Source organism: Sinohyriopsis cumingii, chromosome 3 (assembly GCF_028554795.1).
Source record: "Sinohyriopsis cumingii isolate HCF-2022 chromosome 3, ASM2855479v2, whole genome shotgun sequence".
NCBI classification, from domain to species: domain Eukaryota; kingdom Metazoa; phylum Mollusca; class Bivalvia; order Unionida; family Unionidae; genus Sinohyriopsis; species Sinohyriopsis cumingii.
In genome coordinates this window covers 68,804,378-68,819,098 of record NC_142963.1, presented here as the reverse complement: position 1 = coordinate 68,819,098, position 14,721 = coordinate 68,804,378, and the positions used below count along the sequence as shown (strand labels likewise).

Here is a 14,721-nt window from a genome sequence, read left to right as displayed (position 1 = left end):
TCATGTGCTGAAAAAAGGCGTTAGACCCTACAACAACAACAACAACAACAACCTTTGTAGAGTCATGTCTTGATACAGTTTAGACCTGGCATATCTTACGGTCTGGTAACAATTGTTACAATTATAAAAGTAGCATATAATAATATACAATCTAGTTGATTTAATTCAACCTCTGATGAACCTATTAAAAGTTTAAATGGTGAAATATTATGAAACTGCACTCTTATTTTATACTTGAAACTACAATTTAAATGGCAGTTTCCTGGTTTGACTCTGATGTCTTTGGAATCTTTGAAATATGCATGTATTAATTTATTAACCCTTTACTCCCCAGGTACACTTTTCTATGTCTTTACCTCCCCCCCCCCATCACGCATAGCTATGCTTTTAGCTCTGCCCCCCCCCCCCCCCCATCTACACATTTCTATGCTTGACAGTGCATACTATGAATAGGTAATATCTTCCAGTTAAATGTTGATTCACTGCATGATAACCAAACATAGGTCAAAGCTAATAAATCATCTTTACTAATATACTAATATCCGGTTTTAATGATGTATTTCCTAATATTCGACCATATAAATCTAAATTTAACCAACAAATTATGCTCAGAGTGGTTTTCCAAGGCCACATCTAAAATAGCAATGTTAGCCAATGGTAATTCTTCAGTTCCTTGGGACTATTATAGCCTTTTCACAGATGTAAGTTACTTATAAGTTTAATGTTTTCCTAATATGATGCTGAAGTTTACATTAATAGTATTAGTTCATAATGCCATTGTTATTTATGTTAAAAGTCACATTTTTAGAATGCACAGGAAATATGGCAAGTCTTCTTCCTTACATTGTTATATATAATGGAGTTTTGTGGTGTTTAAAACATGAAATCAGCCATAATTATAGGCATATAAAATAAAAATACCAGATTACGAATATGTGTTGTCAGTTTCTTCCATTTATTTCAATATGCAAAGATTCAATCAAAATCATATCACATATGATACTGGAAGTCACATTTTTTATTTACGAAGGGAATTCCCAAATTTCATCATGGTGATTTTGTCCTTGTCTGTTGATTACAGTGATTTGTCTGGAAGTGAAAATGATTTTTCTGGATTCAGTTCTGATGAAATACCAGATTTTATAGATAATGATGCCATTTAAGATGATGGATCTGAATTTTTTTGGGTCATATATCTGCATGGAATGTCATCAGACTCGAGAGACACTGACGATGATCAGCCAAATTAGTTTGCAGACGTGCAAGATAACAAGTCCGTTTACTCAGCAGTCATGACCATGACATAATTTACTTGAAACGGCTTTAGAACTGTACCATTTCCATTTATATTTTCCAGTTGGAAATTTTTTAAAGATCGTAACTGAGACAAATAAATTTTCAGCTGAGCAACAGGTGGATTGTGAAACCAGTGATCCAAACTGGACAGACACCAGTTTGCATGAGATGTCTGCCTTTCTAGACATGGTGATCTTTCAAATACTGTTTCATCAAATCATGTTCATTGTAGAGATGTAACAATAATGCACTCCAATACAATTATAGAAAGTTTTTGTTATTGTCATGTTTGGGTATTTTTCCTCAACACAAAAGTTGGAAAACAAGAGATTTCCTAAATAGTTGATATTTATATTTGAGATTGACTCTTCAATGAAATGAAATATCATTAGGCTTTTTTTCTTCTTATATACAAATGTATGACTAGATAGATTTATGTGAGTGTGTGTGATTTGGATTTTTAACATAGCTTTAACAATTTTTCAGTCATATCGCTATGATATCTGCATTGTGGCAGTTTATAGTGATGTCTAGCACTGGGGCATCATGCCGCAGACATGTAGCATGATGTCCCACCCAGTCACATTATCCTGACACGATGTCGACCAGTCCTAACACTAAACTCTTAATGCTGAGAGCCTAGCGAGGCAGCTGTTAATACCATTTTTTAAATAAGTCTTTGGTATAACTCTGCTGGGGTTCGAACCCGCGACCTCCTGCATCTGGATAGATTTATCTATCTGTAACTACTTCATTAATGACAAATGACAAGAACACACTTTAAATGGTTTGTAATAACCTTTAATATGCCCAAGTATGGAAAACAGGCCAAAGAAAAATGTTTTTGTGAAAGCGATTTAATTGCACATGAAGAATCTATAATTAATAACACATAAAGTATGAATATTTTCAGGCTCCAAATATATAGTAACCTCAAAACTTTGATGTTTAATTTAATTGTTGCCGACAAAACATTACTGTAGCTATTCTTTGACAATGAATTGAAGCATTACAGACCTTCCTTGAATGAAACAGGTCCCCATTTCCAATGAATCACACTTCAACCAAGAGTGAAATGGTGCCACGCATGCCATGTGAGTGCATCTATTTTTAGAAACAGGGATTTTTTAAAAATCCAACCATGCATGTTTTAATTTTGTTAAAAAAATGATTGCAAATTATAGGTTTTAGTAATTAGTATGTACTTGTGATGTTGTTGTTTATTGGTTAGAAATGATTTGCTTTATTTTGTTAATACAAAATAAGCGATGTAAGAAAACAACCTTGACCTTATATAGCACATTGAATTCTCCAGCTTTGCATTGTCCAGTATAATTTGGACCATAATTTTTTAAAATAGCTAAATTATCAATCACAGAAGGTTTATAATATGTTTCTTATATATTCAATATTATCCTTGGTGTATGTGCCCAATGAATTCTGAATATGGCCAATCTAATGAAGAGGTACTACCTAGATAACGTGATGTTCGCCATTATTACCTATCTGCTAGTTGACTGATTAGCTTTGGCTTCAGACTAATTTTACAAAGAATATAACACAAGCACAGCAGTGAAGATTTTCACTAAAATATTGTAAAGAATACTTTCACCAAGCATGCTCATTAAGTACATATTGGTACTTACATATTGATGGTTTAAGTTTTGAAGCACAAGTTGCTAGGTTTAAAACATAGCAACTTGTGCTTTGAAACCTATTTTCATCACATAATGTTGACAAATAATAACTTGTGGAAATCTAGCAATGAAAACAAATGCTAATTTGCTGTGGAAATTAATAGTTTTTATTTTGTGGCTCTTCCAGCAATGCAAGAATATAATTTCCTCAAAATGATGTTGCCTTACAGTTTATGTTTTCTTTTATGGGAAGCAAAGGGTTAATCCAATACTACTCTGAAATTATTGTAGAGAGAATCTTTGAGTTTTGAGGGAATATGGTTTGTATAAAAACTTATGGTCCTATGTTTTATGGATTTTACATGCATTGCCTTTATCTTTTATTATATACTTTTTGAAGAATTGTAACATATTTAACCTTTATATTCTCTCTTGTTGCACTTCATGTTTTTTGTTTATTTGGAAGATTTATCTTCCAAGAAGATTTGTATTTAATATCGATTTTTATCTTCCAAGAGTTTTAGTGGAATTATTATTGTAAAGGTATAATTAGTGTTACTCTAATCTTAACACTAATATTCATGGTTTTTATTGTGTCTCATGGTTGTACTAGTTACACATATGGTAAAAATGGATATTAAATACAAAGACTTTAAATGCAACTTATTTAAATTCAGCAGACATTGCTGATTGGTAACATGGATGGGTCAGCAGATTGATCCTGGTTGTCTATTACTGCCACTTAGAGATGAGCAAATTGGCTGATACAAATAAAAATACCAATACTTGAGGTTTAGGAACCACCTACAATACAATAAAACAATAACATTAAACCAGTCATATTTAGTTCAATTTTTTACCCAACATTTTTCTCAGGACATCACTAATAATTTGTTTCAGTTGTAGAATGTCATTATATTTACACTACTTTGTTTCAGTGGTTGTGGTTACAACAGGGTATTATGATGAGGACAGAAAAGTGTGGAACAAGAGAGGAATGACTTGTACATCATTCACCAATGTCTCCTTCCAGCCACCCATTGTTTCAATGTGCCTGAAAATACCAAGGTTAGATAACTCTTCCAAAAAGGTCATATGTAATGCTTCACATCAAGGCTGAATAAAAAACAGAAGTCAGGCAGGTACTACAAGTGATTGTCAGGGTACAATAGAATATTCATTATTCAAGCTCCTTATGCATGGTTTCAATAAAGTGGAGTTAGGGATATCTAGTCTGTATGCATATTTTGTAGGGAAAATGATGTGTTTTGTTGAGATTTTTTTGTTGTTGAATATATTAAGTTTCAGCTTGAGAAAAAGGAAGGAAAGAAAAAATATGAGTGTTCATTTGCTGCTGATATTTGATTTATATTACATATCCATATAAAGAGCCATCTTCTGCTTCTTACTACTATGTCAGTTCTGGAAGAAATTTTACAAGTAATTATAAATTGGTTTCCATCTTGCAGCCAAATGAATGACCTCCTGTCAAGGACACAGCATTTTGCAGTACATGTTCTAGCCAACCACCAGGTAGTATCATCCTTGTACTTTTAATTTAGTGCTCCTAAGAGCCATTCATCCATAGGTCATTTAAATAAAAAAAATTTAAACAATCATGTTCATTTTACTTTGTATCTATTGGAGTTGAGTTGGGGTATTGAAATTTAAATAATAAACTCCACATTACTTGAATTCTTCAGGAAAATTAATGTATTAGTTGATATCTAACTCAACATTGTGGTAACTACTTCAACCTGAGGTTTGACTTGTCTAAATTCCCTTTAAGTCAGAACGTTTTTTGACAGGGTCTGTTCTAGAACTGAAAAATATGGGGGGTTATATCCCTTCTCAGTTGGCAAAAAAGGGGAAATTTTCTGAATATTAGCAGGGATCAAAGGCCCCCAAAAATGTGTTTCCTATTGCACTGGCTTTAAAATTAGGGTAGGTAGGTAGGTTTTGTTTTACATTATATATATATTATAATGATCATTATATATAATGTACTTGATGCTTCAAGTACTTGTCTAAACCGGCTCAATTAGATGAGCAAATCAACTTTTGGGAATTTTTATTAAAAAATTTAAGCATCATATATGTTATAATGATTAGTATATATAATGTACTTAGCAGTTCAGGTACTTGATAAAACCAGTTCAGTTAGATGCAGAAATCAGTTTTTGAATTATTTTTTAAAAATTTAATTTTTAAAAAAAGATGCTAGGGTTTGCACGGTAAAACAGAGATGGTCAGCTGACTGGAAACACACATTATTTTTTTTGGGTGTAATATAGAAATAAAGGTAGGGGCTTGAAATAGTTGTATTAATCATCCCCCAGACCTGTATTGATATTACCAGTGTATTTTTACTGGTTGATTTATCAGACTGCTTTAGCATATAATTCTTGATTTGTGTGCATTCAGTGGGATTTTTTTTGTATGAAGCTTTAGAAATTAGTGTTAATTCCATAATTGCAAATTCAAAAATAGATCCTATTTTAAATATGTAAATATTGTAAAAATTCACTATTTATAACAAATAATAATTTAATGAAGTTTGTATTTTAATAGTAAAATCTATTACATCCTTTCAGAAATATACCACAGTTGTGAAGGGTCCACAATGAACTAATATTTTGGGGCAAAGTGACTTATCTCACCAACCAGAATGGTTCAGAGTGGTAGGAATATAGGGAGAAGTGTTTAGATAGGCCAGATTTAGAATGTTTAAAAAAAGAAGTTTCAAACAGAACTTTTGCTGATTCTTTGACAATATGTTATAAAATCAAAAGAAATTCTTATTGAAGTTTATGAAAATTTTAATATTTTCTTAGTTTGCTTGTGCAAAACTGGAGTATTACTCTTTTGGTCAGAGACATTTACTAAACAATAGTTTACTATCAGAAATGGTTTACAGATATCATGGTTCAAAGTCTTGAGAAGAAACATGAAATAAACTTATTTTCCTTTACTAGTAACCAGCCTATAAACCTCAACAAGTAATAACCTGCTGATGATTGAGCTTCACATGCAAGGAATTTCATTCTGTTTGTCATTGTCTACAAATTTTCAGCTGGCATCTTATAGTTTGAAACATAATTGCCGACATAATTACTACATAAATTGAATCACAAGGTGATCAAAATTCATGAAAAATACTGTTTACAGTGCTCTTTTGAAGTTGATGTTTTCAAATTGAAAAAGCTGTCATTCACAAAATAATAGGGGTGAGATGATGTCAGCTTGAGACATAGTAAAGTCTACTTCTCTTTCTCTGTGTATCAGGGTGAAAAGAGTCACTGAGGCAACTATTTCACCTGAATTCTGATTTCCCCACCCACCCACACTGACATGGACTCTTATTGTGACATCACAATTCTCCCAACATTATAATGCCACGGATAATTATATTCTGTATTTTTGACAAAATTTCCCTAGTGTTAGAATGGGGATAACAGTGAGAGGATATTAATCAAAATTTTACTGTTTGCAAGTGTCAGTTTTGCTGGTTTTTCTAACACATGACAGGTAAAATTCAATTTGTTACAGTAAAAATGCCATTAGTGACTTAAGATAAATTGTGATCACAAAAATATAGTCTGGAAGCAGATTTTAGACATGTTTAATTTTTTCAAATCAAATTATAGTTTAGAAGCAGTGTTTTAAAATGTTTAATTCTGTCTCAGAGTATTCTAAATCAGAATCAAAGTAAAATGTACAGCTTTTTTATATAATGCTTCTTACTGTTCTTGTTTGTTTATAACACAAGTGAAACAACAAACTGCACAGATCCAGATCTGCCATCTCATAATGTGCCATCGGATCTGGGCTTGTGCAGTTTGTTAGGAGTAATCAGTACAACAAACAACATAAAATCTGATCTTCTTTTGCGTGTGTGTAACATCCAGTCAGGGTCTGTGTTGTTTGAAGTTGACTTATATGTGAGTATATATGGTACTTTAAATTTTATTTCCAATCACATCAGTTACTGTAATTGCATCAACACCTTTTTCTCTGAAACGGTGAAATCCTTAAAAAATAAATCATCTGAATGAGATTTTTTACTTTGTAGGCTAGTTTTGGAATGACCTTTGCCCAACATCCATCCCATGAAGTATGCCCTTTTGAATCTATACCACATATAGAAGGAAAACAGGTATGAATACCATCTCTTTCATATGTAACAATGTAGTTTGTACTTGATACCTGAGTAACAACTTTGATTGCTATTATGACCAAGCTTGCTGTGTACACATTGAAAAGTCTGATCAATCATAGTGAGAATGTCTATATTTAGATTTCTGTGATTATATTTTGAAATAAAGCATTGTAGGTACAGTGGTCCCCCTCTTGAACAGCCCCCCTGACCAGCGGCCACCTGCTCCTTACGGCCAGAATCCGTTGGCACCGATGAGTTTGTGTTCAAAAGTACCCCTCGTGAAAGGCCATCCGGCTAACGCGACCAGTGGCCAGCATATTAGTGCAATAATATAAAATTTACCCCTCACAAGCAGCTGCATTTTATTTGAATATGTATCCAGAACCAGTATTTTATTCATAATGTGTGTTAAGTAATCTGATTTCTGTTTCCTGATGTCAGGTTTTCGTTACTGAAAGAAGTGTTGAGTAAAGTACATGTACCACTAAGGTTAATATTATATCATTTACGCCTCATGAGAAGCCAAATTTATTCCATAAAAACCGAGAAATACTCAAATTTTAATCCATACAAACAGGTAAGTACATGTAATCCAGTTAGCCTTACTGCTGTGTTATCATAAGATGTCCGGTTTAGTCACTCAGATAATTGTTAAGATTACGATTATTGAACAGTATTAACAGCTGAGAAGTGGCAGTATCGATGTACAATACCCAAGTCAGCAGGAAAATGGTTTGATAGCCTTTATGGCTTTCCTTAGTAAGATGTTGAGCTTGTTCACTTTGATAATTAGGGGCTATTACTACTGACAATAATTGTCAAAATTACGAATCCTAACGGCCACGAGGTCAATCTGCGTGATGTTAAGTAACGGATGGTTGCACAGATTTCAAGTGCGACACAATATTAAGTGTTCTGTCCTTAGTGGAGAATCAGCTGATGTTAACAATGAAGTGGTTGAAGATTGGAACATTTGTCATCCCAAATGTGAATAGTAAATACATATGAAGAAAGTCACAAATACATTTAATTCTAAAACATATAATATTTTCATTAAAAAATCACATGCATGTTGTGAAATAAATGTAAAACAAACTGTGTCATCATTTTCAAAAGAATGCTATGAATAACCATTGATATAGTTTTAAAACTGTCTTTATAATTATGTTACAGATGACATCATCTGTCACTTTGTTGGTAACAGTCTAAAACACAAACCAGTCTCTTCACAATTAAAAATATCCTTGCTGTCATATTCCCTGCATATATCGTTTAGTCTTTTGTTCTAATCTTCGACAACTTCATTATTAACATCTGCTGATTCTCCACTAAGGACAGAACACTTAATATTGTGTCGCACTTGAAATCTGTGCAACCATCCGTTACTTGCGGTAAAGTTGTCATATCCCAATTCAACTGACAAAATTTTTGCTTTTTCTTGTCATTCAAATCAGGATACAGACGTCTCCTAGCTCAAACAATCTTCCTTTCTCCGTCCATTTCACCTTCCCACTTCTGCAGAATTGTTTAATTATCTTTCACGATATTGTTCATCTGAGTCTTTTCGACATCAGTTTTCTGCAAGGATCCTTGACCCCCCCCCCTTTCAGTCAGGTGAATTAATTTCACTTTCTCTTCTAAACTGAGAATTTTTCTTTTCCTCGATGACATGTTGATCTTTTTGTAGTAAGTTATTCATGTTGCCAACTACAATACTGATAAAACAATTTTGTATGCATCTAAACAAATTGCCATGTGTTTTTAAAGGAAGTGATCTTGTTACGTGATTCGTTAGTTGCAGTCTGGTACCCTATTGTTTTTATACATTTCTTTACACTGAGTGAGAGAAGCCGAAACGGCTTCGATATGTACCCATTAACATCACGCAGATTTGACCTCGTGGCTGTTAGGATTCGTAATTTTGACAATTATTGTCAGTAGTAATAGCCACTAATTATCAAAGTGAACAAGCTCAGCATCTTACTAAGGGAAGCCATAAAGGCTATCAAACCATTTTCCTGCTGACTTGGGTATTGTACATTGATACTGCCACTTCTCAGCTGTTACTACTGTTCAATAATTGTAATCTTAACAATTATCAGAGTGATTAAACCGGACATCTTATGATAACACAGCAGTGAGGCTAATTGGATTACATGTACTTACCTGTTTGTATGGATTAAAATTTGAGTCTTTCTTGGTTTTTATGGAATAAATTTGGCTTCTCGTGAGGCGTAAATGATATAATATTAACCTTAGTGGTACATGTACTTAAATCAACACTTCTTTCAGTAACAAAAACCTGACATCGGGAAACAGAAATCAGATTACTTAACACACGTTATGAGTAAAATACTGGTTCTGGATACATATTCAAATAAAATGCGGCTGCTTATGAGGGGTAAATTTTATATTATTGCACTAATATGCTGGCTGCTGGTTGCATTAGCCGGGTGGCCTTTCGCGAGGGGTACTTTTGAACACAAACTTGTCGGTGCCAACGGATTCTGGCCGTAAGGAGCAGGTGGCCACTGGTCAGGGGGGCCCGTTCAAGAGGGGGACCATTGTATGTGATGTAAATGCTCCCACACAGGAGGGTTATTCTTTTGAGATTAGGGGTGTCTCTTGTCCCTACCTTCCCTCGCTGAAATCTCCAGCATACCCAAAATTATTATTGAACAGATTTTTTCCATTATTTTTTCTTTACATTTTTTGTTTCAGTTTAGTATATTTACGGTAATACTGACTGTGAACTGACTTAAGCAAGGCAAGACAATGTAGTTTTTAATTTCACCTATTAAACATGAAAGCTGTGTCAACTGGCTTCATTGTTTTAAGTTTGTCATGGTGGATTTTAAGTTTGTCATGGTGGATTATACTATGAATTACTGAAGAACTCACTCAGCATAAAACAATAAACATTACTTTGATTCTCGTCACAGGGTGTTATTTTGCTTTGGTTCTTAAAGGCGTCTCTACCATGAATGATCAAAAGTAATTTGAACAAGATTATCTGCCATTGCCAAAGCACCAAAATCCAAGCAGCTCAGTTATGTCACATATAACTGAATGATAGATGGAAATGGGAATTGTCATGGTGGCAGTCAAGTTCAGGGGAAATGAATATGTATTCTGCTCTTCTGTAAAGCTGATTTTAAAATCTTTTATGGTGTCAAAAATGACATCATGTGGAAATTCTACCTCATAAAAGCAAATTAATGACAACAACAAATGTCATCACTGAAATCCATGTTCTTGGATTTTGAATCAGATGTAGATTAAGTTGCGAAGACACTATTTCCCAGCTTTTTAGCCAGACATAATCTCATGTTTCCGATTGTTTTTAAGATCTTGTCAAAATAATGTTCATGGACTTGGAAATCAAGCAAAAGTTCTCATACAAGTGGACAAAAACTAAAATATATAGTGACTGTTTAAAAAAAATCATTATGATAGTTGTGTAATAATATGGTAATGATAAAGATGATGATGATGATGATTATGAATAATATATAAAGTCAGTGCCATGAGTGGTGATATGCCAAACTGGTCACCATGATGTTTGGGCAAAATAGTTGTTTGATACTATAGTGTGACCCCGCTATAACATGGTAGTTGGGAGCCATAAAATCCGATCACGTTATATACCGAACCATGTTATATGCAACCAAGTCAGTTAGCTGAAGAAAATGTACCCTCCCAAAAAACATTGTGTGTGGGTGGGTGGGGGTCATAAATGCGGATGGTAAAATACATGCTTCGTTGGCACAGTTACCATCTTAAATTGATGCATATTAAATCAGAAATACACCTGTAGTGAAAACAGAGAAAACATAATATAATAGTTTACTTTATTTAGAGAACCATGAATTGGTACAGATACGTAAATCCTGTTTATATATAAATGTCTAATGTATAGCATGACTAGAGTATCAACACCATGCACTCACCTGCGAACCTCATCATATACATTGAATCCACAATACAAGTGATTGCACTGAAAATGTGCACACACACAGCTTTAAAATATTCATTAATTTTGTAACAGGTCATATTGGTCTGAATTCAGCGGGAAAACATAACACAATCACGTAACGAATGACAAAACACATTTACTTTAAAGTACGTTCCAAGTTGGTAAAAGTTAGTTTGCATTTTAAGCCGCCGTTGGTAGTGTTCGTGAACATAAACTTTTCCCTACAAAAAGGAAACTTTCAAAGCACAGTTAATGTGTTTCAGTCACGTTGGAAAATGCAAAAATCCATCAGATTCCATCACTTTTATTTAAGTTTGGTACTGACTTTCTTTGAAGAAAAGTTCTTTGCTGTTGTTGAAAGATTGTAGTCGGCTTTCTTTGATAAAGGGTGCATGCGATATTGAAGTCACCGCTAAAGGACAGCTTTGGAGAACCAAACGAATGCCCATTTCTTATTGTGGCGGCAACATCAAATAATTATATTGCATGATTGAGACTGGTATTTTTTTCCATTTGCAGAGCACGTTTTCATAACAGTCGGTGCTTCAAAGGTAGTCTGTTTCCTTTGAAATTTCAGCAAACTATTTGATCTGGGTACATTTTTAAACAGGAATTGGCCGTCGTTTAGACTATTCTAGTTACTGTCCCTCCATGCCTACTGAATAAACCAATAAGGAAGTTGTATTTTTTTTTTTTACATTTGTGGTAGCAGCGTGATGCTGCCTTCCCTGCATGCGTCTGAAAATTAACAAAGGGTCAACAGATGATAGAGACACAGGTGTTCTGATGACAGGGAATATTACAGAAAACGTGAGTTTTCTGAAGATTTAATTCTGAGTGAAAAGAAGAAGAATTTTACTTACCATCCATATACAAATGTCAGTCTTTGTAAATATATTAATTACTAGTGAGCGGTCGAAAATCCAATGGAAGATAGATTACGAGACAATGCCTCATCTGGTTGATCTCCATTACCAGAAATGTCAACAACAAAAATGTGGATCTTTCAGAACATATAGAACTCATGCTAGATGTCAAGATAAGCGGATTATGATATAACAATGCACTGTTTAGATGGTTTGTCAGTATGGACAAAGAATGTGTTTATGTGACAATAGATAAATTTCAGTGCATTTTATATCCAGTTTGCGGCTTCCTTTCATGGGGCCTCTGAATTTCTGCACTCCAAACCAATGGTTGCATAAAAAATTTAAACAGCCAACAATGTCGCCAATAAATAAAAAAGCCACATCGTATGTTTTGCAGCCAGTAAGGAAAAACAATCCAAGTTTGCGACATTGGCGAAGACCTACACGATCCCAGAATAAATTTTGTATGCGGTTTTTTTCTTCTTCTTACTTTTAAGAAGAAAAAAATACTTTTTCGTGTACAAGAAAAATGCATATAAAATTTCATGAGCCAAGCCATGATTGTATTGTATTATTCATATGCGATCTCTTCCCCAAAATGATAAGCAACTTTTTATGTTTTTTTTCGTACTTATTAAAAAAAATTTTTGTGCACAAGAAAAATACATGTATATGAAATTTTGGGAGCCATGCCACGACCGCGTTATATCCAAATTCCCATTCTAATGGAGTGCACTATAGTGGGGTCACACTGTATTATGAATGACTGAATCACAAAAACTGATAAAAATGCCACTGATTTAATTCTAACTCGGCTAAAGTACATGTCACCAACTGTCATTGTAATATGTAATGTCTAGCATGAATGAGGTCATTGTCTTCATCTATAATACTAGCAAATGACAATCATTTTTGGGATTTGATTATCATCATTAAAGAATGTTGATCATGTTGATAATTATGACAACAATGGTGTGTACAGATTAGGCTTAAAGTCACAAGGGTTTGATAGTTTAATGTACGAGTTTGTGGAGAGTCTTAACTGCATTGAAATAACATTAGTCCCAGATCGTACCAATCTTGAGCAAAATAAAGAGCTCGCTTTCACATGTATAGACCATTGTGGGCAAGCGAGTTTCAGAGAATTCTTGAACTGGAACTTAGAGATAGTCTCACGGATGATAAGAAGTTTCAGTATTAATTCCAATGAAATCACTACATCAATATTGTACTAATTGAGTAATACAGAAATTGATTTTCAACGTAGAAGATTGTCTCACGAAATAAATGTTGCATGTTTTTGAAGAAAAGGTATCTTGTTTCTTGGTTTAGCAACAGTTAGTCTAGTTCCCTGCTCTGCTGAGTCACGATTTGGCAGGATAATATTAAAAACCAGTACGAGAACCAGACTCATAAAGAAAACAAAAAGCAGTGATGTATTACACAGATTTTTTCGTGTACATGTGATGGTTGTTGAAACCAGTTGGAACGATTTTTCATTTGTTGGAATTTTAAAAATAAATGTTATTTGAACAGAATAACAATCAACTTCATTAGAAAAAGCGCGTTATTAAAAATTATTATCGACATGATTGTAAAATGAGGAGTCAGTCAATAAACAGGCCAGTTCCCTAATGCCACCCCACCCCCACCCCACGGTTTTATTGATGTCCAAGCCATTTTTAATTTTTTTTTGAGGTACCTTGGTAACTTGCGCCTCGCTTATAGTGCAGTCTATGTTTATGGACCCCGTTGTGCATGAGTTATCGAGGGAGAGGTGTATGAGAGAACATCTGCATAAAGACTCATTAAAATGGTACTAGCAGCTGCCGAAGTCCCAAGTGGTCTAAAGCGCTCTCCGTTATGGATCACTGCCATCTCACCTCTGTTTGCATGGGTTCAAGTCTTGGATTCAGCCAATGTGGGTATGTGAGAAATCTTGCCAGTCGTTTCTCATGGGTTGGTGGTTCTTTCTGGGGTTTTCCTGGGTTCTTCTCCACCATTAATACTGGCCGCCATGGATAGTCTATCATGTGCTGAAAAATGGCATTAAACCACACAACACAAAACACAAAAACAAAACTAGCAGCTGCCTCACTTGGTGCTCAGCATTAAAAGGTTAGTGTTAGGACTGGTCTACCCGGTGTCAGGATTATGTGACTGGGTGGGTCATCATGTCACATGTCTGTGGCATGATGCCCCAGTGCTGGACTATAAACTGCAAACATCATTGTGATATGACTCAAATAGTTAAAGCTACATTAAAAATCCAGATCACACACACACACACAATGGTTCAAACTCATAATTCATAAAGTTCCTATGATAAATTCCATCACTAACACAAGATGGGCATATAATATACCACTGATGGTACTGTTGTTACAAATGAATTCTATGTGATGATACCTTTTTCAAGAAAAATTAAATGACTGAAATATATTGATTTGCCATCAAACACAAGCAACCAGTCAGGGATAGCCTTTATTTTTACTTTTTTGTGTATTTGTTATAGAAGATGCGCACAAAGTCTATTTTGATTAGACATTCATTTAAACTGCTTGATAAATACTTCCCTTTGCAATACTTATATAGGGTGTGCCTGTAATCCTAGGATCCTGTGCAGTGCTCCAATGTAAGGCCCACTCCATGCACACTGTGGGAGACCATAATGTCTGGTATGGCTTTATTGAGGAAGCTGAAATGTCTTACACTGTCAAGAATCCCCTGCTATACTACACAAGGTAACTTTATCAGCAATTTTAATTTTTTTAACCTTTGTAA

At 34.3% G+C, this 14,721-nt stretch overlaps 1 protein-coding gene across 2 annotated transcripts in view; it reads left to right on the top strand.

The window, feature by feature from the left end:
• LOC149803043 (uncharacterized) overlaps positions 1-14,721 on the top strand; it is a 56,686-nt gene that overhangs the window by 11,625 nt on the left and 30,340 nt on the right. For both annotated transcript variants that reach the window (XR_016420122.1, XM_089952595.1), the window contains exons 5-8: positions 3,872-4,001; positions 4,403-4,466; positions 7,006-7,089; positions 14,533-14,681. Coding sequence is in view for 1 of the 2 variants with exons in the window: in XM_089952595.1 (XP_089808721.1) it covers positions 3,872-4,001; positions 4,403-4,466; positions 7,006-7,089; positions 14,533-14,681 (427 nt within the window). In the remaining variant the exon portion in view is untranslated. The remainder of the gene's footprint in view (positions 1-3,871; positions 4,002-4,402; positions 4,467-7,005; positions 7,090-14,532; positions 14,682-14,721) is intronic.